General features: G+C 39.0%; 1 protein-coding gene across 2 annotated transcripts in view; it reads left to right on the top strand.

Moving 5' to 3' along the window:
• USP25 (ubiquitin specific peptidase 25) overlaps positions 1-27502 on the top strand; it is a 91111-nt gene that overhangs the window by 5083 nt on the left and 58526 nt on the right. Inside the window, exons 1-3 of one of the 2 annotated variants that reach the window (XM_031051211.2) lie at positions 17268-17392; positions 18298-18375; positions 19395-19539. In XM_031051211.2, coding sequence (XP_030907071.1) covers positions 17390-17392; positions 18298-18375; positions 19395-19539 — 226 coding nt within the window. In that variant the 5' untranslated portion in view covers positions 17268-17389. Of the gene's footprint in view, positions 1-17267; positions 17393-18297; positions 18376-19394; positions 19540-27502 lie in introns of those variants that run through there. The other variant, XM_034071770.1, reaches the window with a different exon arrangement.

The raw sequence follows: 27502 nt of genomic DNA, 5'->3' as shown, positions 1-27502 counted from the left end.
TAATTGAACGGTTGCTTTTCTTGCACTCTTATGCCTGAAAAGATAGGTGAAGGCAGGAAGCAGCATCAGTAGTCCTGTGAATTTGGCTGGTGTTCATGGACTTCTCTAACTGAAGGGGAATGATAGATAGAATGAAAGATGCGATTTCTGTTCTGCTTTTGGTTAAATCTTCTTTTTCATCTGGCTGGGGAATCTCCCCATGTGTCAACAGTACCATTATTCAGTCAGCAAGGAGCTGGCTCCATAACTTCAGTCCTGTAAGTGGTTGGGTTGAGGGAAGTCCTGGATGCTGGTGGGGTGCAGTAGCCGAATTGTCAAATCAACCCTGTGCCCAGGCCTGCTTGAATGCTGCCTTTTCAGGCTGGGCCAAGATCTTTGCAGAGGTGGCTGGGAGATTTCTAACCCTTATACATCATCTGTGTCAGGAATTGTTTGGGGTGCTGCATCAGTCACCCCATCCCAGCTGTTGCTGATGGTGCCAGTGATGGGGGTATTATCGAGATGCCCACACGCTTGTAGGGTTCTTTAATGTCTTATTGTTCTTTGCTTCCTGTAGTGAAACTGCTGATTTGCAATTACTAGATGGTCATTTGGCTAAAGCTAAGAGTCAAATGTGACATTCCTGATAGTCCTTAGCATAAAAGGTAAACAAAAAGCTTAAGAGCTGTGTCTTTACTTACCTATTTTCACATAGGAATTAATTCCTTTAAAGGTCTGACTTTCTGGTTTGGTTTGTTTGGTTTTCTTTATTACTGATTTCTTGTACTTCATATGTAATAGAGCTCTTAAAATTCTCTGTGTGCATTGCCAGGACCTGGACTGAGACAGGAAAGTTTTCTGCTTTCACTGATTAGGAAAGCTGCATGTGTGGGAGCAGTTTTCTTGGGAAATGAAAGTATCCTGAGTGCTTTCACTTTCTAATTCTTCTGTCATAACCAGTGTGATTATGTAAGAGTGGGGAAGATCGTGTTAATTCTCAATGAAGGTTTGCCACGTGTGTGTTACCAATGTAATGATGTTTTGGTCTTTAGCAGCAGATAGGCACTTGTAATTTCAGCTTCTCACCAGGGGGCTGTTGACTTATGTGTGGGGTAGCAGTGTAGCATCATAATCCAAATAGCAAGACAGAGTAATGTAGGAGAGGTTGTTGTGACAATGTATTTCTGAATGATTTTATGAGTTCAGGGTAGACTTCAGTCTGTTTTTCCCCACCTTAGGAAATAAAGACCACTTCTGTTTGCTGGTGACTGCACTTCAGCGGTGGGGGTGCTGTTAAAGAAGTCAGCATCTGCAAGAGTAGAAAATATATGACTGGAGTGAATGTCAGGTCAGTTTTATCACCTAGGTAAAACTAATACAATTCGCGTGTAACTTCCTCCAGAGAGCAAAGTGTGCAGTAGGTGGGGTGGTAACTCCACTTGTTCACTTGGCTGTGAGATATGCCAAGTTCTGGTTTATGGGTGGTCAAGTGTAATTAACAGGGAAAAGCTACTACTGCGCATCACAATAGTTGCATGTAAAACTAGGTACAGTTGAAACTTCCGGTGAATTAATCTTTTTTATTATTGGAAAAAAAAAAGGGAGAAAATACAGTGACACATTAGTAAAAAGCTGTGAGGCTGAAGTGAGGAAGAGGCAGTGAGATGCTTTACTGCTGAACAGGATAGTGGGGTCATGACTTCTATGATGGTACAAACTCAGGGCTTCATGCTGAGTAAAAGGAAATGCTTTTCCGTTTCCTGCATCAGGTTAGCAAATAGCATCTCTTTCTGTTTTTTGTGAACACTTGTAACTCATAATTTGGCAACACAGCCTTCTGAACAGTGGCTTGTCAGAGTTTTCAATATTTACTCACATTAACACTATGCTGAATATGAATGTTGTCAGAAGCTGTATTGTGCCAGCATACTTCAGCCAAGCTTTCAGGTAGAATGGAGAGCAGCTGTAGTGTGTACCATGGTTAAGTACAGTCACTATCTAAAATGGTGCATTTTTTACAGCATTAAAATACATGCACTCTCATTGTACTGTAGGCTTTAGATCTCTTTACCATGAGGTTTCTTTAGGACTTCAAAACGTGGAATAAACTAAGAGTCCTACAGACCATTAACAGAACATTTCACAAACTTCTTTTAGAGTAATCTTGTCCATACCACCTTTCAGTTCTGTGTTACCATCCCAGTTTTCAGAAGTGAATAAAAGGAATGTAAGCCTGTCTCGTTGCTGCAGGGGAGTACACCTCCCTGGATGGATATTCCAGGCAACTATGCTGATCTGTGCGCTGGAGTAGATACAGTGTTGTGCTGCCTTCTGCTGATAGCTGCAGGGCTGTGCCTTCTGGTAGAGGGTGGTTTTAACATACTGAACAGCATAGTAGTTTTCCTGGTGAATGTGGTGCAGAATCTGTGGGTTTAGGCTTTAACATGAATGAGATGTTAAGTAATATTTTGAGTCAGTGTTGAGATTCCGATGAAGTGCTGTGAAGGAATAATTGGATCCTAAGATGGTGTCAAGGACAGGTTGATTCAAAATGTCGTGAGTAGGACATTATGATAACTTAAGTGGTCCCATGCCGGCTTTGTGAGGTCTTGCCTGTTTAATTATAGACTGGTTTTGCATGTATTTAGTAACATCATAAGTTCCAAGCATTTGAAAATCACAATGAAATTATTTAATCTGTTTAGACTCTTGCACTTTAAGGAGGCACTGATTTGTTTGTTTTCCAGTTAGTTTTCACAGTTTTCATTCTTCTGAAAATGTTTTTGCCTACGTGCTTTTGCTTTTCTTTGCCATAATGGGTGAAATTCAGGAGCATGTTGAAAGCAATGCGCAAGAGAGTTGCCCTAAAACCTGATGTTACCTGATGATGAGTCTTTAACAGAAACAGCACTGTTGTGAGAGTTGTCAACACTGAGTGCCCAAGGTTTTAATGTAACTCTGAATCCAGAATATTGGAGAGGTGGAATCTAGAGACCAGATGATGTGGAACAGCCTGAAGGCTGGAGTGCAAGTAGGTTAACTTTGGCAACATTGCCTGACACAGATTTATGTATGTAAAACATTTTTTTTTAAGGCAGCAGAAATACTGGTATGCAAATTCTAATAGTTCTTATTCTGAGGAGCACAACTTTGAGTTGATGTTTTTGTTTGTGGTAGGTTTCTGAATTACTTAACTGGTGGATTCTTGCTGGAAAAAATTATACCCTGCACAGCATTTCTTTTAAAATGTTTCTGCTATCAGCTAATTGGCAACAGTCAAGCTTATCAAAGTTTAGGTGTCAAGCAAATGCAAATTGTGCTTAGAATATCCTTGACTAAAGCGTTTTTAGCCATCAGGTGAAAGCATATTTTTAAGCTTTACAGTAAGCATATGTAGACAGAATAATCATAGTATTTAATAAAAACTTTTCAGGGAGGCATTAGTGTTTTCAAGGCCTGATCCATAGCTATTTAAATTTAATTGACACATATCTTACCTTGGTCTAGGCAGAATTCATTGAAATTAATGCACATGGCATAATGGCATTATATGCTTCTGTGGTTCCTTGCTACCAACTGACGTATCATCATTTCACTTCTGTTGTACGCTGTAGCCCAGAGGGCTCCTTTTTATAAAAACAGGGTGCTCACTTGACATTAGGGTCTAAGTACAAGATACAGAAGTTTTGGATTGTGAGTTGTGTGGTTATATTTAATGCCATCTATTACTTCTGGTGAATAGTAAATGCTAGGCTTGAGTTTGTACGTTTAAACTTTGTGATAGCTGTTCTCACAGTTGTATGACTTCAAGGCCAGATACATGTGCTGAAAACTCCTATTCTTAGACAAAAAATTACTCTTTCTGAATTTCAGTAGAATTTCAGTTAAAAAAAAAAGGGGGAAGAAAAAGTTGAATTTAGTTGTGGTTTTACTGGGGGTAAGCCAGAAAAAAAAGTGCTATGTGGAAATTGAAAATAGTATTCATTTACATTCAGGTGAATACTTTGAGGGTGCTTTAAAGTATACAGCTAGAAAAGGCTGAGTATACACAGGCATGTGGCATTCTTCATCCTCTTCAGAAGAGGAGGAGATGGTGAGAACAGACTCCTACTCCACTTCCCTCTTATGTTTGGTTTCATTTTATTCCTCTGAAAGTTGACTGCGTTGAATCAGAAATTTCTCCTGGGACTGTGGGTGTTGGAAATGTACCTTTTTTAAATAAAAGTAAAACCACTTTCCAAAGTGCATACACATATATGGCCTGGTTAGAGGACTGAATATTATGTATTTCATTGTATCCAAGAAATCTTAGGTTATGACTAAAAAGCATTCCTGTGTTTTGCATATTTTAACTTTTGCTTTGTTTTGGTACACAATCATGGGAAAATAGGTAAGAGAAAGCTTTTAAGCTTGTAAATATGTTTTTTAAATTTTTTTAGTTTTTAGTTTCTTCTTAAACTGAATGGCTTTTGAGCAGCTTGCAGAGTTGTTTCCTCTATTGGTATTGCCTACTTGCACATCTGTCAGCTGTTTTTCTTCAGACTCTGCTTGTGTCTCATGTAACCTCTCACCTGTTTGAGGACCATGCCATTTTCATTTAGAGACTTTCCCCCTGCCATTTTGTTTCCTTATGTTAGAACCTTTTAATTATTTGGTGGAAGTAATTGGCAAGCTTTTTTAATTCAGGCACCTATGTTTATAACTCTCTCAAGTATTTTTTTTATTTTTTTTAATGAAGTATTAGAATTAAGTCTTCTCTTTCTCACTGTATTCCTTTACTTGTTTTGAAACTAAAAAATAACCAACATCTTACTGGCAGCTTTTAAAAGTTTCTTCTAGTCCTACATGTGTTTTGCGGGACTTGATGCTGAAAGCCACAAAGCATCTCCTGTGACAGTCCTGGCTGGACCCAGAGAGGTTATAGATACATCATCCTGGAGACGTTCAAGGCCAGGCTGGATGTGGTTCTGGGCAACTTGATCTAGTTGAAGATGTCCCTGCTCATTGCAGGAGTTTTGGACTAAATGATCGTTAAAGGTTCCTTCCAACCCAAACTATTCTGTGGTAGTTGTCCCCTCGTCTGAAGCTGACTAGGCTGTTTCTTTGGGTATAATCTTCTGGTCCACTGGGTAACCTCTGGTAAAAATAGGCAGATTTCTGTATCGTCACCAGTTCCAGCTCTTACTAATTTGGTATATTGCCTTAAAGGTTTTTCTGTGGATGATTTAAAGATGACTGGTAAATGTGCCACCTACTTCCCAGTGCTCAGTGGAGGTACGTATGCAGTGTACAGACTCTGGTGCTTTAGTGCAGACCAGGGAAGGAGTTTTCAAATGCCTGCTGTCCCCAGCAAGGATGCCAAAGACTCTCGCTTTGTGACCTTACTGAGAGAAAAGGGTTGAAGGTTTTGCTATTGAAGTTTATTATGTCTATTGGATGGGGCATGTGTTGGCATAATACTGCTGCTACGAAAGCAGCACAGAATTCAAAATTTTTGTTTAGAATTATTTTTCAAAAATGTAAACTGCTTAGAGGAGTCTCTCATACCCCTTTCACTCAGGTCAGCCTACGCAGCTTCAGCTAGTGGATGGTGGAAGGTTACCAGTGGTGATATTACAGTATCAGTACTGAGCCAGGGAGGACAGGGCTGAATTATCACAAATTGGGGTCATAAACTAAAGTTGTTGTGAGTTTCTTGAGACCATGTCCTAACATGTTAGAGTATAACACATTCGGTTTTCTGTGGGAACTGAGGCAAATGTATGTTTCAGTGTAAAATAATTAAAAGTTCATTAAAACCAAAGCAAACAACAGCAACAAAAAAAAATGCAACCCAAACCCCAAACAAATAAACTTGAAACAACCCAAACTAATAAAACACAGCAATCAGAGATTCTCAGTGTTATGTTTTTTCTTTCTCCTTGAAACAAAGCAGCCTAGAAAATGTAAGTTGCCCTTTGTGGAGTGCACTGCTGAGTTTATAATTGAATTTCTTCAGTTGTGAGGTAGTAAAATCATATACTGATCATTGGTATAAATCACAACACATCTTTAAATACTATAATGTCACTGTTGTGTTTGAGGTTCATTTTAATTCTAAAGTCATCTGCATCCGTTGAGGTAATTACCTAATGCACGTGAAAGGTGCTCACTGACCTTCACAGGCCAGCAGCCTGTGGTGTTGCAGCAGCCTTTCTGCTGGGATGCAGCACGTGCCACTGGCTTCCTGGCGTTTCACCCAGAAAAGGCTGAAACTGCTGTCAGAAACCTGTCACCTTGCAGGCAACCTGTTAATACTGCCCCAAATCTTATCTGACCGATGTTATCTGTAGGCTCGTTCTTGTGCAGAGAACTAAAAGTGTGTGTCTCTTCATGGGACTTATTTTAAAATGATTAATAGGGGGCAGGATAAGTTGTTAAATAGTTTTACTGAATGCTACAAACAACAGTGTATAACTTTTCTCATGGAATTTCCTCTTGTAAGGCACTTTGGATTAAAAGTTGGGGTGGGGGTGACTTCACCACTGTAAGACCTCACTGCAGTGGGGTGGAGGTGCTCCCGTCTGCTGCTGTTCCCCAGCCTCCTGTGTTATTTCAGCCTCATTTCTTCTGGTCCATGGAGTGGGCAGCAGCAGGCAGCACCACTGGGAGCTGCGTGCTGGCCTGATGGAGAGCTGGGGTGCTGCTGAGGGTGTTGGGGGACCCTGGGGTTGGTGGCCTCATGTTGGGGCTGTTACTGAGAGACAGGAGGGCCAGCTTGCCTGTGTACATGCATACTCTGAACCCAGGGCCCGTTTCCTTAGGAAATCAGGTTAGTAATTATTTTTTTCAATCTGACTAAAGGGAAGAGCCTTTATTGAAAGGCTGGCTGTTACTGTATTTTTTTTCCTCTTCCTATTCAAAGCAGACAGGTGAGTTCTTTGCCCAAATGGGTCTTTGCTATTGAATACTCTTCATAATACAGACCTGTCTTATAGAGTGCAATTTAAATTTTATTTAGGATTTCTTTTTTTATAAGTTTGCTGTACTATTCTGAGCTTTGTGTGGAAAAATTGTTTATGAAATCCAACCTGGTATTGCTTACCTAGGGCGCATGGGGGAGTCGTTCAGTGTGAGTCGGCACTTCTGATATCTGTGCCATTAACAGTTGGAGTAAATGAAATCTTTTTGGTTGTGAATACCTAAACCAGGGAGTAAAGAAGGGTGTATGGAATTTCAGCTTTTACAGGTGTAGGCATTCATTTGATGGTGTGCAGCTTTATATGAGTGTGCATTCATTTGTATGGTGTACAGCTTTGACTAACAAGAAACAACCAGGAGCATCAGATCCATTACTGTATGAATTTTATATCAGTCTTTTTTTGGAGTAAGTTTTCTGCAATAGTGCCTAAGTAGGTCAAGGACTGCAGAAGGCTTTTTCACCCTTCAGTTTCTGTCATGCAATAAAACCAGGATTAAAATAAAGGCAGTGAAACAATTCACTCTTGAGAGGCTGCAGCTCCACAGCAGTTTAAATATAGTGGAATTAGGTGCAGCCTTGGTCTTGTCCTCTCCTTTGTCCCACCCCTGGCTCTTGCAAAGTCAGCAGGAAATTAATTAAAACCAGAGAGCATCTTTCTTATGGTTTACTGAGAGCCTGGGCTGGCTTGCCAGGGGTTCATGGAAGTGGCAGGGCTGGCTCTAAGGGAGGAGTGGCTTGCGGCCAGAGCAGGCTGCATGTGGCAATACCAGCCTCTAGGCTGGCCAGCTCTGGCAGGAGCTATAGCCGGGGAAGGACAGCTGACTAGTCAGAAGCAGCCTGTGGTCTGACAGCCCCTTTGAACTTTACTGTTTGGAGGCTTTGCAGAGGCTGGGATCCCACCAATCTGAGAACACTTGCAGCTTACAGAGTTGGTCTGCTTGTTCATAGAGTTCCTGTTATAGTGACAGAGTGAGGAGAATGAAGAGGCTAGCTTGATGTTGTTTGTTTCATTTTAGGAGTTCTGTGTTACGCAGAGCAGGGTGAGACTACCATGATGACTGTTTGCAAACACCCCCCCCCCCCCCCCCCCCCAATAATTAAATAAACACTTGAATGGGCTAGCAGAACTGCCCTCTCAGTTTGACAGGTAGGTCTTAGCCTTTCAGTGGCAAGTAATAAATGGGTGATGAAAGGATTGTGAAGAGCCTCAAGCTTGAGGCAGAATAGCTTTTGTTGGTGTGATGAGTTAAACTGGTTGGGAAGCTAAAATGTAGATATTTGCGGTATTGTTTTAGACTTCAGAAAGACAAGATTTCATGAAAGACATTCAAAAGGACATTTTTAATAGCTGCTACAGTAAAATAATGATACCCTAGGCAATAGACTTTTCCTCTGAGGAGAAAGCTTGTGCCTTGGTGATACTACCTTGGCAGACACTGTAAAATACAGTATTCAGGCATGATGGTAAATATATAAAAACAGAAGAAAAAACAAAGTAGCCAAGAGTGATTGGAAAGTATGTTTGTGTATGTACACACAGTTAGCTGTCTGTCTCTTGTCCTCGAGCCTCCTTCTCCTTTCTATTTGTATCATGTCACCTGTCATTAAGTCCACTGGCTTTAATTTGCCGTGGCTTGTGCATAATGTTGACAGCTCTCTGGATACTGGAGTCTGAATGTGTTGAGGTGGGACTGGGTTGTGGACCGGGGCCGGTGCATGCCACTTCTATGTGGCACTGCCCAGCTGTTGTCTACAGGTGAGCTCTTGGAGGAATCCTTCTGAATTTTAAGTGTAGTTTACAGATAATATGAGCTGGTGCTTGAAAGACCCCCTTTGCTGTCACCAATAACCTGTCACCCATCAGGTTTGCATCAGAGCAGAGAGATTTTTGCTAATTACTGTTGCAGTTATTGGAGTGTGTGTGAATCGAAAGGGATTTTTGGTGAAGCAGATTTTCCTGTGGCTGTTGAAGTGCATACAACCTGAAACTTAACTTACATCTAGTTAAATGAAACTAAAGATCTCATTGGTTTTACTGTAGTTAATTCATTTTTAGAGCTGCTGTTATTATTGGGAACTTTGCTATTGTGCTGAGCAGGGTGTAAAAACCATGACAGTAGCTTAAAACACAAAAACCTCATAAGTCTCAATAATTTTACATTTCTGACACCTCTTATGTTTTCACTAAGTACAAAGGCTGCTGTCCTTTCTTGATTGGCAGCCTGTCACTGAAGCTTGTTTAAGAGTGGTTGTCAGCAAGAGCTAGAAATGTGAAACTAAGCAATTTTTTACATGCTCCTTCACTCAAGCAACACTGTTCGTGAATCAGTTCATGGACTAATTTTAAGATAGAGCTTCAGTTATTTGTATGTTGTTTGTTCCTCTTTTGGTTTGGAGGATTGGTTTTAAGCCATGTTGCTTTGATGGAAATGACAAGATTTTTGATCCAGTTCATGTCTCTTTGTCATAGATCACACCATTTATTATTCTTGTAAGTTAGTTTAAATGGCTTTACTGCCTCCTTAGTGTCTGTTCTTGCTTTGTCTTTATAATGGCTACTCATCTTGCCTTCAGCTACTGTTTTCTTATTTCGTTGTTGTTGTTGGTGTGTTGTTACTGTTCTTTCTATTCTCCACTGGGGAAAGCTATATCTGTTGGCGCTGTAAACTGGGCATGGTTGGTTGTACTCCAGGTAATAGACCTGCAAGGCAGCTGAGTTGGAGTCCAGGGCTGAGTTTCAGTGCTTCTGTGGCCTGAGGGAAACTGAGACAAAATCCACTAAATGAGTTCAAGGAAGTGTGTTTCTGTTGCTTTCTGGACGTTCTTCATATTATTATTTTATGTACTCAGTGGTGCCTTTTCCAGCTTTGGCACCCCAAATTTTTAGCACCCCAAAATTTGCGTAGGAAGATCCATATAATAAGGTGATGCTTCCCTCTTGCTTTATTCTTCCCACCGCCTCCCACCCCGAGCTGTGTAAGAAATCTGGCTTCAGTGTCTCATTCCTTCTCTGTATTGTTTATGTGAGGTTTGCCTTATATTTACTGTCAGTAACTACAAACCAGACTCCTCAAACCTCTCTTTACAATCTCAAATTTCTCTTTACAATTTCAAAAAGTGCAAAATTAGTTTGAATTAAAATAAATGTGTTATATGTTGAGAGTACATGAGACTCTTCTTAGCCACATAGGAGGCTCAGAACAGTGAGCGTTTACATGAATGCGTGCTCTTGTGTTGTGTAGAATCCTTCATATTAAATCTTGAAATTCATTGTGAAGTCACTTTTTAAAGCATTTTCAGATGAAGCAGTACAGCTTTGTTATTGTTCATAGAAACCATAGAAATGTAGTGAGAGTATTCTGAGTGTTGTCTTATGATTAATACAGTTATATAACGCTGTGATTAAGTAGGATCCTTTAATTTTTCAGGGAGGACTGTATGCTTACAAGTAATGCACTTTGGCCTTTTCTGCATTTTATTTGGTCTAGGCTGTGGTTGACTGAAGGTTACTGCCATACGCTGTGTCCTTTTGCTTCCTTGAAGGAAGTTTGCTCTCAGTCCAGTTGCAGATAGGTAATTATCCACTGTGCTGGTTTGAGCAGTAGCAGTCATTTTTCTCCTTCTTGGTAGCTGGTGCAGTGCTGTGTTTTGACTTTTGGGCTGAGAACGGTTGCTGATAGCAAGTACGTTTTGAGTTACTGCTCAAATGTTTGGTTTGTCCAAGGCCTTTTCTGAGCTCATGCTCTGCCAGGGAGGAGGGAGGCCGGGAGGAAGGAGAGACAGGACACCTGACCCAGGCTAGCCAAAGAGGTATTCCATACCATAGCACATCATACCCAGGGTGTAACCGGGAGAGAGCCGGAAGGGCTGGAGCTCTGGGGGGATGGAGGAGGTATCGGTCGGTGCTCGGTCGGGCAGGGTGGGGTGAGTTATGGGTCGGTGGCTGGTGAGATGTTGTATTCTCTTCACTTGTTATTTGCTTTATCATTATTATTTGCAGTAGTAGTAGCAGTAGTGATTTATGTTATACCTTAGCCATTAAACTGTTTTTATCTCAACCAATGGGGGCTACATTCTTTGGATTCTCCTTCCTAACTCTCCGGGAGTTGGGGGAGCAAGAGGGGGAGTGAGTTGACGAGCTGTGCAGTTTGGTTTTAAACCACGACATCCACCTTGCACAAGCTGCTGCTGTAATTGGCAGGTTTTGGAAGCCTGTGCAGAGCAGTCCTGGGCTGAAAATCTGTGATTTTGGTGCATGTCCTCTCTCTCCACAGGTGAATTTTGTCCAAGCCAAAGCTGAGATGCATTTTGCATTTATATGTGTATAAGAAAAGTCTTTCCCTACTTTCTTAGAGAATATGATGTCATGCAAGAGTTTTCGCTTTCCATGACAGAGCAAAAGAAAACCTAGTTAGCATGTAACAGGCAAGGGAACCTAATTCTACTGTGCTGTAAGAGGTACCTTAATAATCATAGAATGGTTTGGGTTGGAAGGGACATTAAAGACCATCCAGTTCCAACCTCTCTGCAATAGGAAGGGACACCTTCCACTAGATCAGGTTGCTCAAAGCCCTGTCTAACCTGGCCTTGAACATTTCCAGGATGGTTCATCCACAGCTTTTCTGCGTAACCTGTGCCAGTGTCTCACCTCCCTCACAGTTAAGAATTTCTTCCTAATATCTAATCTAAATCTGCCCTCTTTTAGTTTAAAGCTGTTTCCCCCTTGTCCTGTCACTATGTGCCCTTGTAAAAAGTCCTCCAGATTTGTTATAGGCCCCCTCTAGGTACTGCAAGGCTGCTTTAAGGTCTCCCTGGAGCCTTCTCTTTCTCCAGGTTGAACAGTCACAACTCTCTCAGCCTGTTTTCACAGGAGAGGTGCTCCAGCCCTCAGATCATCTTTGTGAATCTTCTCTGGACTCGCTTGAGTAGGTCCACGTCCTTGTTGTTTTGGTGGCCCCAGAACTGAACACAATACTGCAGGTGGGGTCTCATGGGAGCAGAGTAGAGGGGGAGAACCACCTACCTTGACCTGCTGGTCATGCTTTTTTTGATGCAGTCCAAATACAGTTGGCTTTATGGCTGCAAATGCACACTGCTGGGTCATGTTCAGTTTCTCATCATCTGACACTCTCAAGTCCTTCTCCATGGGACTGCTCTCAATCCATTCTCTACCCAGCCTGTATTTGTGCTTGGGATTGCTCCGATCCAGGTGCAGGACCTTGCACTTGGCCTTGTTGAACTTCATGAAGTTTGCACTGTTCCAGCTCTTGAGCCTGTCCAGGTCCCTCTGGATGGCATCCATCCCCACCAGTGTGTTGACTGCATCACACAGCTTAGTGTTGTTGGCAGACTTGCTGAGGGTGCACTCAATGCCACTGTCCATGTTGCCAACAAACATGTTGAACAGCACCAGTCCCAGTACCGACTCCTTAAGAACAGCATTTGTCACTGATTTCCATTTGGACTTTGAGCCACTGAGTCTGACTGTCCAGACAATTCCTTATCTGCTGAGTAGTCCATCCATCAAATTCATGTCTCTCCAATTTAGAGACAAGGATGTCATGTGGGACAGGGTCAAATGCCTTGCACAAGTCCAGGTAGATGATATCTGTTGCTCTTCCCTAATCTACCAGTGCCATAGCCCCATCATAGAAAGTCACTAAATTTATCAGGCACAATTTGCCCTTAGTGCAGCCGTGTTGACTGTCGCCAATCACCCCCTTATTGTCTATGTCTCTTATCATAGTTTCCTGGAGGATCTGTTCCATGCTCTTTCTGGGAACTGAGGTGAGACTGACTGGTCTGTGGTTCCCCAGCTCTTCCTGTTTTCCCTTTTTTAAGATGGGGGTTAAGTTTCTCCTTTTCCATGAAGTGGGAACTTGACCAGTTTGCCAAGACTTCTCAAATATGATTGGTAGTGGCTTGGCCATTTCATCTGCCAGTTCCCTCAGGACCTGCGGATGCATCTCATCAGGTCCCAACACTTCCAGGTTCCTTTTGACCATCTGGAACCTGATCTTCCCTTGCAGCAGGTACATTAAAGGCAGTGCAGAGATTTATCTTGGTCTTTGCAGTAGCAGAATACTACTTTAAAGATATATATGTATATATATACCCAGTTTTTAATGTACATATTTATATATATGTTTATTCTGCACACCAGAGAGAAAAATCTTGAGGGCAGAGATGCTAAAAGCCTTCTGGAGTTTACTGTTTTCTCTGTATTTCAACTTAGTATCTTCATGGAAGGAATTAGTTTTTATTTGCGTATTTGGAACTTGACCAACAGTTTATCTAGAAGATGGCTAATGTATCTGTGTTGCTGGAAGCCATAATGCTCAGCAGTGTATGTGGGCTTTTTAACTCTTCCTGGGAGATATGATGAATGTGGCAGAAAATGACATTTACAGTAGTAATTGAGGTTCTTTAGCCTGCTTGTCCTTTGTGTGTTGGTTTGTTTATAGCAGAAGCGTAAAGATTTTATTTACAGAGGATTACCTTGTTCTAATCCCTGTGATCTTCTCATGAGAGGAAAATCATATGAAGAAACCAGCTTACTAGCTGCTTGTCTCCAGGTGGTACCATTAGCAGGTTACATTAAAATTGTCTTTAATATAAAATATTTTATGCAATGTCATTTGGATTTTCCTCCAACAAATAGCTCTTACAAACTGGTGTTGCACTGGGAAGTAAATCAAGTGGGTTTCATATGGAGGGACTGAGTCAAGGTGCTGTTCTCAGCATTTGCATTCTTCCCCCCACACCCCCATCCCCTTTCTTTTTGTCTCTGGTACAAGTATTCAGCCCTTGGGAAGGAAGGGATTCCCATAGTTCAATTTAATTATGTTCTATTTAAATGAACTGCATAGTGAGGCAGTAGGCCCTGTTTTCTTTTGATAGTGTTTGGACCATCTCATTTATTACTAATCATACAATGTTTTCTGTGCTTGGAAGCTGAAAAAGGTTGTTTTATCTTCTAAGGTGGAAAGTGCTTGTGTTGCAAATACAGATGTTTGGATAGTGCCATGAATAAGCTAAAAGATTACATGTACTTCTTTAGAAGCTACAGAGGTGAGAAAATAAGCAGATCAAAAGGTAGTTATTTTTGTCCCCTAAAATTTATCTGCGGTATAATTCAGAATTAGGCAATTTATGAGATTTACTGTGTCCAAAACTTCATTTGTATAATTTAGCTTTTTGCTCTTATTTTGACAAGTTATCAGAATTTACAGTACTGTCACAGAACTAATTTGGGCACAGTATCTCCCTACATAGACAATAGTGTAAATCCTTTTCTGCTTCACTAGCACCAGCACAGCTACTGAGTATGCTATTGTGTGAGGTTATAAACCAGATAATCTTAATTGGGCATTTCCTGAGAGGAAGGGAAGATGACTGAAAAAGGAAAGAATTGGAAATAAGGGCATGCATTCCTAATATGCAAATTTGGCTTCCATCCAGGAAAAGGGTGAGAATTTCCTGTTAGTTGAAATCTTCCAAGAGCTGAAAGCCTGGAGATACATACTGCATACCTCGAGGAGCCAGAGGAAGGGGGAAGGCTGGGAATAGCTCATGCATGAAAGCCCTAGGGAACTGATTGCTGTGTCCTGTGGTGGGACCAAGGGGTGTGAGCAGCTGGATCTCAGGGCAGTGATAGCATCAGGAGACTGTCTCCTTTTTCTGGCCAGGGATTTAGGTTACCCCATAGCAGCTGTACCAGCAAAGTGTAGGCCAGGTCCTGGAGCCATTTTAGAGATGAGTCAAATGCAATTCAAACTATATGGAGTGTATGTGGCACATATATATGTGCGTATATAATGTACCACATTTGGTGCAATGCTGCAGATACATGTGGAGTCTTGACTCACTTAGCTGGAGGATCTGTACTATATAGATAAACTATGGAATCTGTCATGTAAATATGAAGAAAGGCAGAAGTGGATACAGGCAGATAGGATTCCAAATAATTGAAGTGGATTTCTTAGCACCTGTACTTGCACCTGGAATAGTCTTTTGGAATCTGCATTTGTATACATTAGTGTTCATGGACATTTGAGGGTCAGTATGCTTCAGTCATTTCAGCTCAAGTTAGCCCAGGCTCCAGGAAGAGTAAAGCTTGTAGGCTAGATATAATCAGAAAGAGCATTAATAGGAGTAAGGAAGGTGGCTTGCTTCATATGTAGAAGTCTGTCCTAAGTATTGTATTAAATATTAGTTAGGGTACAGAAGAGACTTTATCATTTAGCAGTTGCATTAGAAATTGATCTCCAAGCTTCAGTCATGAATAATCTTAAAGTGTTTGTATTATTTTTAAATCATCCTATGTGCAACACAATAGGCTGTACTAAAGGAATATAATTCAAAACAAATAAACTTTATCTGTTTGGACTTCAGCAGTCTAGTACAGATGCAGTAAATTAAAGTTACGTCAAGAATTAAGTAATAATAGCTCTCTGAATATGGTACAATTGTGTTTCATAAACCTCCTAAGTGAAAAGAAAAGCAAAAAGGAAATTGAATCTCAACTGCTAATCAATGAATGGGTAAAAAGGTTTGATAATGGTTAGTTGCACTGTCACTTGTAATGAAAAGAAATAGAATTGCCTTTGTTAACACAATTTTGTGGGTGATAACATATCATCAATGTAGTGGTAAAGGAGAATAATGACAAAGTTAAACATGCAGCTTCAGGAAACGTCTGTACACAGTAAAGATGATGCATATTTGAGGGGATAAGGGGAAGATGATGAATGTGTGGAATAGAAGGCTGCCAATGGAATGGTGCGTTAAGGAGTTTTTTAGCTGCCTTAGGCAGTTTCAGAATTTTTCCTGAAGACCTCTTTGTTGGCACATATTAAGAGAACACAGGTGGAAACTATTTAAATCATACTCTTTTGTTGCCTTGTTTTTATCTTTCTCTTCCTCCTTTTTGGAAGGAGGTGTATTGTCACTGTAACTTCTGTGTGATTTGTAATAACTCAATGAGAGATTAGTGGCAGCTTCTCCACATTTACCCAAAAAGTCAGTAATGTCTGAACCAGGTGTTTGTTGCTCCAAAGCAGTTTAGCTCCATTTGAGATACTCAGGAAAGCTGTTTTTTTTCCTCTTAATTTATGTCATTTGTAACTGGGATGCTTATGGATTCTCTGTGTTCTTCACTTAACTACCACTTCAGAATTTTGGAGCCGAGTGCCTTAAAATGTTGACCTGAAGAAAGTATATTTAGGTAATTCAATCACCTCTTTATGAGAAAGGAACATCTCTGGGCCTGGTTTTGATTTGTTAAATGTGTATGTCCTTTGGAAGGGGGCCTTGAACCACAGCTTTACACCAGAATACTGAAATCTGGGTATAAACTACAGATATCTAGGTTAAGTGACAGCTGTGCTCATAAATTGACAGCCAATATTTTGAACTGCTAAGAGACTGTTTGTTGGTAAACTGTCTCTTCTCTCTTTTCCCAGTTTTTGTGAACAATGAATATTCTTCAGTGAGCCTTTCCAAGTGTTGCATATATAGTTGAAGATAGAGAAATCTGTTGTAACTTGTTATGATAATTTGTAGTGAAGCTGTGTTCCATTTTATTAACCTTCATGTTGGTAGCAAATACAAAAATCCAGTTTGCTGCCATGCACTGCCCTTGAATTGCTCCTGCCAGTTTTAATGCTATTGTAATTACTTTTCCCAAATATTCTATTTCTTTCCTTTGCTTCTTGCCAGACCCAGGGGCAGGAAAGCAACTTCATAGGGGAAACAAGCTCTGCCTTTGTACTGTGCTATGAAATGCACAGAGTAAACAAATGAGGGGTGAGGGATTGGGATAGAGTGGGGGTTTGTTTTCCTGCATCAGTTCGCTTTTCTTGTGCCAATAGCAGGGTTTTTAAAAAGCAAAGACAAAAAATAGAGGGCAAATTGGATTGTTAGTAATGTCCCTTCGGATCATAAATGAACGGAAGATTGTGTACGTAATTCATAAACATCCCGGACTATACGCCTTCTATTTCAACTTATTAGGGCATGAAGTAGCGCCTGCCAGGTTAATTTCACACTGGGGAATTCAGCATTCATGCAGTTCTTAATTTCCTCCTCTGTACAAAGCTGTGATAAGGAGAGAATAAGGGTATTTGAATATTTGATTCCAAATAATTAGTTTTAAAGAGAAGCATTGTAGAAATAGCCCCTAGCCAATTGTAGTTGGTGGTTTGTTCCTTTTTAATGAATATGGAGAGTAACATGAGAACATTTATTTGTCACTGATAGGAAATACGCTTTTTGTCTAGCGACCAAATCTCTGTACTTTACAGAATCTTCTCTTTTACAGATTAAATTATTTTGAGTTGAGGATGTGGTGGGCAAACAATAAAAAAGAAAAACCACTTGCAAATACCACTGAGCTTTTCTCCTTTTCCCATTTGCCAAAGGAAGAATGGAATTTCTTAGAATGGAACAATGGTCAGTCCTCTTTGTTTTCATAGATTTAATGTTTCAAATGGTTTTAATGGTTAACTGGAGTTCAGGGATTCTTCCACGCTACTGCCTGCTCTTTGCTTCTGTGGTATGATACTTGAGCATGAGCAGAGGGAATCAGCTGTTGGCTCTAAACAGGAATGGGACCAGATTATTCATTAAAAAAGGAAAAAAAAAACAAAAAAAAATTCTCATGAAGTGAATATTTAAGAGACCTCTTTTATTCCATCTCCATGCATTACTTTAAACTCAGTCATGGATGTTGACTGATGTGATTTGGGAGAGTTGGATTTAACTGGTCTAGGCAGGTGGTTAAGATAAATTGTTAAGGTTTTGCTTCTGTCTGTTTTGTGTGGTCATTTTTACAGCATTTCTCTTAAAAAAAATGATCAGTAGAGAAAAATTCCTTACTTTTGAGGTTGGAATGGCTGGGCAATGTCTATGTTAAGGAAATACTGTGGTTGAGAATAACTGGGCATTGAAAAAACTGGTTTTGATGGGAGTTCAGTCAACTATTTCCCCTACTGCCTTTGAAGACCAAACTTATTTGTTCAGGAGAGCCAACTGTGGCTTTATGTAGGTCCTTAAACCCATGTTGCATAGCTCGCTCATTATAATTCTTTCTGTTTTACAAAATAAAAGCCAAGGCACTAAATCCCATAAAAAAAAACATTACATTTGGGAATTAAAAGGACCCAAGTTGCAGAAACTAAGACAAACGTGAATAACAAAGACTCTACCCTGCTGTGGTGCATAAAGCTTATAGGGAGATACTTTCAAAGTTTGTAGAGAAGCGTACTCTTGTAATTGGTTTTGCTGTTATTTGGCTCATATTTTCATGATTTTTTTCCCTTTTTTTTTCTTTTTTCTTTTTTTTTTTTTTTTTTTAGCACCAGCAAACATTCTTAAATCAGCTGCGGGAGATCACTGGGATCAATGACATCCAGGTTTTACAACAGGCACTGAAGGTAAGACGGATGTCTGACTTGTAGCTGAATGTATGCATTTCATAACTGCCTGTGAAAACCCTAAACCCTACCCTTTCTTACCCTTCCCTTCCATTCTCAGCTTTTAAATACCTTTTACATTTATTTTGGGGCGGGAAAAAATACCTAATAATGATGGCTTGTTCACTTTAGAAGGAATCTTGATCTGTTTTGGTAGGAATAAATTAATATTTTTTTAAAATTTAATATTAATACATAAATGTTAACAAATTGATCAGGTGTTAGAAAATGAAAAGATGGGAATGGTATGACTTGTCTTTAACCTTTGGCTAAACTGTTTTGAGAAACTTTGGTACTACTATAGCTGGTCAAGTGTTGGTTTCTCATCAACATGTAGTACAAAGAGCTCTTCTTGAACTTGCCACCCTTTGCTAATTTGCTATTATTTCTTTATTTTTTTCTTTTTTTTAACTATTGTAAATTCTTTCACAGCACAGAGGAATTCTTTGATGCAAGTAAGGAATGGCAGGTCTCTCTGTGTTCTGTTTCTGCCATTATATATCTATAAATAAAATCTCCCTCAAGCAGAGGTTTTTTGTGCACTTATACATGATAAATAAGGATTTGGTGAATTTATGTCATATATAGTAGTTCAGGTAAATCATGTATGCACCTGCCCCTCAAAAGCCAATATTTCTGGCTTTAAAAATGAAATGGTGGATTTTCAGAAGAATTCAGCTGAATGGCGTTCAAGTCTGTGAGTGTGTATTGATTATGCTTGTTGAGGGGTTAACCTCCTCTACAAGACCTTTATTTTTTTTCTGAAATAAGTGGAATTCTACCAAAGTAAATTTTCTAAGATGTTTTATCTTTGTTTTGATTAAAAATATGTTAAGTTTGGAAACTTTATTTTCTAATCAGTATTTCACCTAATACAATGTATCATTGATTTTCTGAGCTGCTTGTAATGGCATTTGCTATTGAGAAAAACTAAAAAAGGGTGAGGGGACTCTCATATCTTGTTTTGTTAATACTTAAAGGACAGCAACGGTAATCTGGAGTTGGCTGTGGCTTTCCTTACCGCAAAGAATGCCAAAGTTCCCCAGCTAGAGGAGGCAACTTACTACCAAACAGCCCTTCCTGGAAATGACAGATACATCAGCGTGGGCAGCCAGGCAGACACCAGTAGGTATTTTTTCTTTTTATAAATTTAGTATAAAGGCAAGGAGACTAAAAACAAAAAACAAGGAGATGAACAGCCTGTGAGATGGCTGTTAATATGCTGGTAGTTCTTACTTAACATTTTTTTATTATTATGTATTTCTTTTTTTCTGTAAGTGGTGTTTGGGTTTGTTTTCTTTTTTTTTTTTTATTTGAGCTATCTTTACCTGGTACTGATGTATGGTATTGATCAGAGGGTGAACAACAGGGTTTTCAATCTTTTTTTCATGGTTTTTCCTATGATAGAATTTATTTTGGGGTGATCCAGTAAATAAGTAAAGGCGAAAGCTGGGTAGTCTTCTATCAAAATAAAACAGAATATGTGAATGTCTATCTTAAGTGTATTAAGCTTTAGCATATTAAGAGTTGCTTCTCTGTGACTGTGATCACTTTCTTAAAGAATGAAGTGAGAGGTTAAGTGTGATTTTGTAGTAAAAGAGTGGGTATTTTATATGTGAAATCAACATAAAATATGTTTAGTTTTAAAGACTTTTATTTAGTTGATACAGGAGGTCCCTCAACCTCTGTTTCTTTGAGCCATGTGAGTTCTGTTCCTTTGCTTAAGAGTGTAGTCATTTTTATGGGGGGTGGAAATATGTTAAGCATATTAAATAGGTTCTGCAAATAAATACAGGAAAGAACATGAAAGAATAAGTCAGAGGAAGTTCTGTAGTGGGAACTACTTCTGTAAATCTCAGTTTCTTGATACTGTATTTACATCCCAACATTCTAAATACAGATGTAGAATATTTCAGTTATATATTGATCCTTCAACCATGTATGCAGTACATCTTATGTCACTTTTATTAACCGAGTAGAATTATTTAGCTTCACCCTCAGTAGGTTTTTTTCTCTTTCATTTCACTAATACAGAACTGGCTACAGTGGCACCATTGTAGAGAAATTTAGTTAGGTCTTCTTGTCAGCTGCACAATTGCATATATATTTTTTTTTAATTAGAAATGAGTTTATTCTCAGCATCTCAGATCTGAAAACTGCATTTAAATTGTTGGTGTTACTAGTAATCCTGTATGAAATGCACTGAGTGCATTATAGGTAGCTGTATTATCTTGTCGGTAAATTGTGGGGTGGTTTAAGTTTCCCCTCCCTTGAAAGAAAACACACACAAGGCCGCATACGTATTTAATTTTCAATGTCAGAAAATGGACATGGGGGAAATGGAGACTATTTTCAACAAACTTTCCTGTTGTTAGTTATTGTCACAGTCTCCATTGTCATAGTGTCCCGTACTGAAGACCTGCTATGGCAGTGGAATGGTAAGCTGGATTCTCTTGCAGTCTGTGTTTAATTAGATTTATTAGTAATCCATTAATACAAGTGTTTAGTTTTGTTGTCACTTACTGTGCTATGCAACCTTAGTTAACATAGAAGGTGACAAGGGGGTAGAAGAGGGAAGAGTCAAGCCTGCAGAGTCCACATTACCTATGACTGGTCAGACTAAAAAGAGTCAGTCTCGAGTTGCGCATTCCAGGCTGATTTTCAGGATTCTCTTTTCTGGAGGGCTGAAGGCAGACCCAGATTTCTTACAGTTTTATAGCACTACAGGTCACTAATCAAGAAGGTGTGGAAAAAACAGTTTTTTTCTTGTTATTGTATTGGTTTTCTTTTTTTTTTTTTGGGGGGGAGGGTTGTGGAGAGAGGGGGAAAGTGTTTACATCTTTAGAGTCTGGTCAGGTCCTCACTGGCTACAAAGATGAGAGTCCTTTGCCAGCCTTCACAGTTTTAGTTAGGTTGGAAGCATGCTATGATATGAAGGCATCTTGGCTTTTTCTTCACATTGGAGGATTTACAGGGTAAGAACTAAACACCTATAACACAAGAAAAGTCTAAACCAGTCTGATCGCAGAGCTCTCCTCATAGAGATTTAGTGAAAACTTCTTGCAGAAACCTGCAGTTCCCTTGTGATCTGCTTGCATGTCATGATTTTGATTATGAATTTAAAAAATGCACTATGCTTAAAATGTACAAGTTTCAGGGCCCTTTATTAATAAGTACTGTCATGTAAGGGAGTAACATGAAAGACAGCAGATGGCTTGGGAGAAGAGAATGGAAGGGTGGGCATAAATGAAAAACATCTGCAACCATCATCACTCCCTTCTGCAAAGAACACTATTAGCATTTCTCAGTAGCTAAGCTGAGTTGCTGACAGTATCTTGCCTTTCAAATTTGACTCCCTTTTACTATCCCACGTAGGTATGATTACATGAAGATAATTATAACTCACCCTTACTGTTCCTTACTGCTTAACTACCTTTGCGTGTTTGGAACTTAGAATGTTATGAATCACCGAGCTTCACGGTCCCACAAAGTTAAGTCATCCAAACTTGGGATGAAAGTGAGTTATAGATAAATATCAGAACTGTTTTATGCTGCAGAAAACCTTCAGCTGCTTACAAAGGCTTTTGAACATATGCCTTATATTAAGGTATATCAGATGTATTTTGGGAGCTTGACTGGCTACATTTCTTTGGAATGGTTACTTAGTTAAGGAGTAAAATAAAAATTTATATGTATGAGTAAATAAATGGATGTGTAACAATCAGCAATAGCCTGGATTCTGCACTAGCTTTTGCAAAAGTGACCATGGGTCATTCAACTGTTTGCATGTTGTATTTTGTATGTTAGGAGGTAAAAGAAAAGCTGATTTCTCTTATTACCAAATGCAACATTTCATCAGCTGCAAAAATATTAATAAGTTTACATAAAATTTACTCCATCTTTAAAAACAAAGCCTGACTTGCACAATCAGTGTTATTCATTATGCTTGCCTTTTTGCCTGTTCAAAAATGGTGTGTGCAGGCACCTGCAAGTGTAGCTTTTCCATATCAAGAGTGATACGTGCTTTATCTGATACCTTTGCAAAAGTTGTATTACTCTTTTGGAATTGTTTTTTTGGTTTTTTTTTTTCTTTTTTCCTTTCTGCAGTCTGCAAGTGAGCAGAAGGTGCATTAGGGTTGCAAAATACAAATGAACACACCTTTTAATCTAAGATCACTTTAATGCTCTGTTTAGTAGCATAAATCCTAGGCACTGCACTTCAAGCAGGGCAAAAGATGTTTAATAGTACTTTCCAATACTTTCACTGTGTTGATTTCTCTAGAAACCTTTTCTTTTTCTCCATTTAAAGTAATTCAATGTATTTTCATCTGTGGCTGCACAATGGAACTGTTGTATTTTTAAGCATCTATCAATTTCCTTCTTATTAATTGAGAAACTTCCAGAACCCATGGATAAAGGAAGCAGCAAAATGAAAACATCTATTTTAGAAGTTGTATTGTCTTCTTATGCAAGAGCAGTCAAGACAAATTCTCTCCCTCCCTTCTTTTGAAAACTCAAAATTCTTTTCCACAAAACCTGAATTATTACTCTTCACAATTGTACATTCCACAGCTGAAACAAAAGATTTCAAGCCATTTTATAAAGACATAGTACAATGTCACTATAAAATGCCATGCACACCAGCCTGAGGGTTGTAGATTTCATTGCTTCTGGGACCTGGCTTTTTATCTCTTCCTCTTCCTAGAGCCTGAGTCTTTACATAGGTTTCAAAAGTCAACTCTTTCCAAGGAGGCAGACTTAACTGCACCCAAAACCTCCCAAAGGGTTGTTTATATAACATTTCTTAAAAAACACTCTGTTCCATAGGTTCGGAAAAGTTTGATTTGTTTTGGTACTTCACTGACCTTATTGTCAAATCTTAATGTCTTGCCTTAGTCCTTCTCACTTCAGGTGAAGTCTTTCTATCCCTTGTGCTATTTCATGTGGAGATTGTAATACACTTCATTCCTTTTGTCTCAGATGGAGTGTTTTATGCTCAAATGTGGTATATCATAGACTGTTCTCATAGCTAAACTAGAGAGCTCAAATTCTTTCCAAGGCTTTGGATGTTATTTCTATACCTAGTGTAATTTTTTTTTTTTCTCTTCTAGACCTTCTGTAATAGTTCTGCCTTTTTTATGAATTGTGACGCTCAAAACAATAAACAAGACTTCAGCTGAGTTCTTAAGAGAAATGGGTGAATTGCTATAGATGTCCATTGTAGTACTCTGACAACATACCTAAGTGTAACACTTTGTATTTTTCAAGTGCTATGATGAAGTGAGTTGCAGGTTGAACATGAATCAGCTGTAGCTCCTAGATCCTTCTTGGCACAAGTCATAGTCAGTCGTCATTTTATAGCTGTGCATTTTATTGTTTCTGTGAGTAGAATTTGATGCTAGTTTCTTCTGTCACCTCACCCAACTCTGGTATCGCTTTCTGACATTTCCTTCTATTTCAGGGATAATGTGTCATCTCCATCCATGTTTCTGGGAGTGTCTCTAGCTTGGTATGGCAGGGTCCCTGCTTCAGAATGTCAGGAGTCTTGTACCTTGAGGTCCTCCTTACATCTTACAGATTCAGTTGTTCCTTTGTTCCATCCTGCCTATCCTTCCTATTGCTCTCAGTGTGAATCATCAGTTTAAGGTGTTATCATCCTAGGACAGTGCAAATGCAGCTGAGATGAGAAAGGTCCTTTAAGACAGTGGTGGCTAACTTTTGATAGCTCTTTCATCGACAGAGCTGTTTGAGTTGGCTGAGTAGCTTATGGGGTGCTGCGTACCCTTTCCCCATCCAGTTTTAACCAAAATTGGCATATACAGTCAGTTAAATTCCTTTAAATCTTTATGTAGGAGCCCAAGACATTAATGACATTTAACACAATGAATTTAGGATCTTGCTTAGCTCTGCTTGTAATAAACAAAACTGATGTAGTCTCAACTTCTGTGTTTTTTCTTTTTATATTGTTGCTGTGTTGAAATTGGAGTCTTGCTGCTGTATTTCCATACTTAGCACCTGTCCTTTGAACCCATTAGGCCTGCCCCTTCATTTTCCTCTCCCTGTGCCAGCAGTTGCATCACTGTGTTTATTGCATGTCCCTGGGTTCAATTGCTACTTCAGATCTGTCTCTCATGCAGTTTCCCAGCCTCCTTAAGTTTGAAGTTCCTACTCTCTGCCTCCTCCTGGTATAAGTAACCAGTAAATAACACAGTAATTGTTTTAATGACCTAGGCAATTACCAAGTAAGAACAATTTATTTAAGTGACGATAGAAACTTCCTAAGCAAACAGATTGATAAGAACTTTGTTTTTTTTAGAGAAGAAGATATATGGGGATAGATAATAGTGTGTGAATTTACTACATATACACTGATATGTTTGTCACAAATTTCAATTTACAACTTAGAATTGCTTTATAGAATTTATAAGTGATGTTAAATTCTCTGGATCTGATGTACCAGAATCACACATCATTATATAATAACAGCGTTGTAAACCAAAAATACATTTCTTAGTAAAGCAGTTGATTAATTCTGCATGTTAATTTTGGTTGAATAAAGGTCATGAATGCACTAAGGCAGACTTTTGATGAGCAGTTTCTTCATTCATAGAGATTTTTCTTTTTTTCAGAAGCAAACTTTTTTGTTTGTTATGGCTTAGTTAAGAATGTTTGCATTTTCTAAGGCTCTGTGATACACAGAAAGGAGTATCTTCATGAGCATAAGCAAGTGTATTGTCTTAAAATGTTCTGTGGTCTAAATGAGCGGAGTATTACAAAATTGGCATATGTAAATTAAAGTCAGGTGACTACAAATTTGGAGAGGTGGCATTCTTAAACCTTAATGAAATGCATCGTTCAGCCTGTCACAGGAAATTCATGTGTCTGATAAATACTTTGTGTAAAAGCTTTTGCTCCCTGTCCTCCCCTTTTAAACTCGGATCTTGAACACAGGAATCAGTAGGTCACATAGGAAACTTCAGTAGGTCAGTTTCATTATTCAATTCCAGTAGTAATTGCTATAAAATAGAGAGTCATAGGTTCGCATTAACATTATAACATTGAAGAGAAATAACTATTTTAAAACTAGGTTAATCTTTATTAAGATTGTGAGGAAAAAAAAAGTGATCATACTTGTAGAATAACTGCTTCAAAATTTGACAGCTGCACAAAAAAAAGGCAAACAAAACCAAACAAAAAACCCTAGAGAAAAAACCCAAACCAGAACATGAAGATATTTTTAAACAAACAAAAAAATACCACTGCATGAATTTGGCGTAATGTATGTACATTTGTATAATCTATAACCAACTGACAGGAATGCAAACTGTGCTGACAAGCTGATATATATTTTTTAAGAGTTTAGTCTCTGACTGTTCCCCTTCTGTTATGACTCCTATTGAGATCTCCTCTTTATAATCCTATGGTTTAGGATTCAAGTCATACATGAGCTGTTGCAGCTTAGTGAATTACTGTGTCAGCTGAGATGCTGAAGAAGGCCTTGAACCTACTCTAAGTACAGCAAACATGAACTAGAATACATGACCTTAAATCTCCAGAACGTTTTTATATAACATTTGCTGCAAACTAAAAGCTTGCATGGAGTAGGTTACCATGAATCATCTGATATTCAGAACTGTATTTTTCTGATACAAGTTATGCTAGTTAAGCCCTCTGTGACATGAATCAGTTGCAACACTCGCATGTGGTGGTAGTATCTGGAAGCAAGTCTTCACTTTATTGTCTCTCTTCATGCAGATTTGGAGCAATGTATATGTGAAAACAGCATTTCTAAAGAGAATCCTGTATTGTTTGCTCCAAAACTTTTGCATGCCAGAGAAAACTGTTGTGTCGATTCACTTTCTGAAAACAAGCGGAAGTCAAGGGTTTGGGATTTTTATATTAAAATGATGTAGTCACTGGTAATATGAATGGTAGTAAACTTCTGAGCACAGAGGGTGGTGGTATAAATTAAGAAAGACTGAGGAGCTAGGGAGGTGCAGAGAAGTGGAACAATTTAATGAAAATGTGAGTTGCAGTTGACCTTGATAGATTTTTGTATAGCAGTGGGAACTTTTGTTAACCACAGAATTTTCAGCTGGGCTATGAGTTCTTTTCTGGAAAACACTCCCCATATAAGGGAGTGTACTTCTTAGTATGATAGTGTATATATATAGTGTATATATATATATATGTATATAGTATAAAAATTTCTTATTTATTGTTGTAAAAGAATTTCACCACTCTGACCTTTCTAGGGACTGGGAAAGGAAGGGGTATTTCCCTCTGTAAGTAATCAGAGTAATCCTGTACTTCATCAGCATGTGTGACTGCTGGATTAAGGCTCATTCCATCTTCAGTTGTGACCACTATTACTACTCTCAGAAAAACAGATGAGATGTTTGTGTGTGAATACATGCAAATGGGTAGAAAATACAACATGAGTACTACATTTTAGAGTGTAATAGGTAGTGTGTGGTCATGCCATCCTCTCATCGCTGATGACCTTTCTAGCCTTTCCTCTGTAGAACAGAGACATGCTTGCATGTGACTCTGGTTGAGTTAGTATTTAGCCCGAATTACCTTGTTCTCATCTCGTATATCAAAATTTCGCTGGGTGAGACTTCTGCTGGTGATTATTGTAATTCCTTAGGAGGAGAAAGAAATTCTGAAGGAGAATTTCAGACATTTGGGTTGAACTATCCTGATACGTTGAAATATCTGAGCTGACTATAAAAGACATAAGAAAAAACCTGTGAAGTGTTGCTTTTGTGGCCATAGCACTTTCCCATACTTCCAGAGAACAGATTGCCCAGTTTACTTTGCAGGTAAGAATGCTTCTTTAAAAGGCTCACTAAATAAAATAGAAACTCAACCATCTTCACTGGGGAAGGCAGGGCAAAGTTTAAAGCTAGCTCTTGAAGATGCTGGTGTTAAGATAAATGTTTCTTTCATGACTTCCATTCAGTTTTGGCTTTCTGTGAGGACACATCATCATGTTTTCTATTCATATGTAGCTATAGCAGTGATTTTTGTATCCTAAGTTCAGTATTTTATTTCAATCCAATGAGAAATGTCACAGACAAGTAGG

Source organism: Melopsittacus undulatus, chromosome 2 (assembly GCF_012275295.1).
Source record: "Melopsittacus undulatus isolate bMelUnd1 chromosome 2, bMelUnd1.mat.Z, whole genome shotgun sequence".
NCBI lineage: Eukaryota > Metazoa > Chordata > Aves > Psittaciformes > Psittaculidae > Melopsittacus > Melopsittacus undulatus.
Note: the sequence above shows the minus strand (reverse complement) of the source record. Positions and strands in the feature narration are given on the sequence as shown.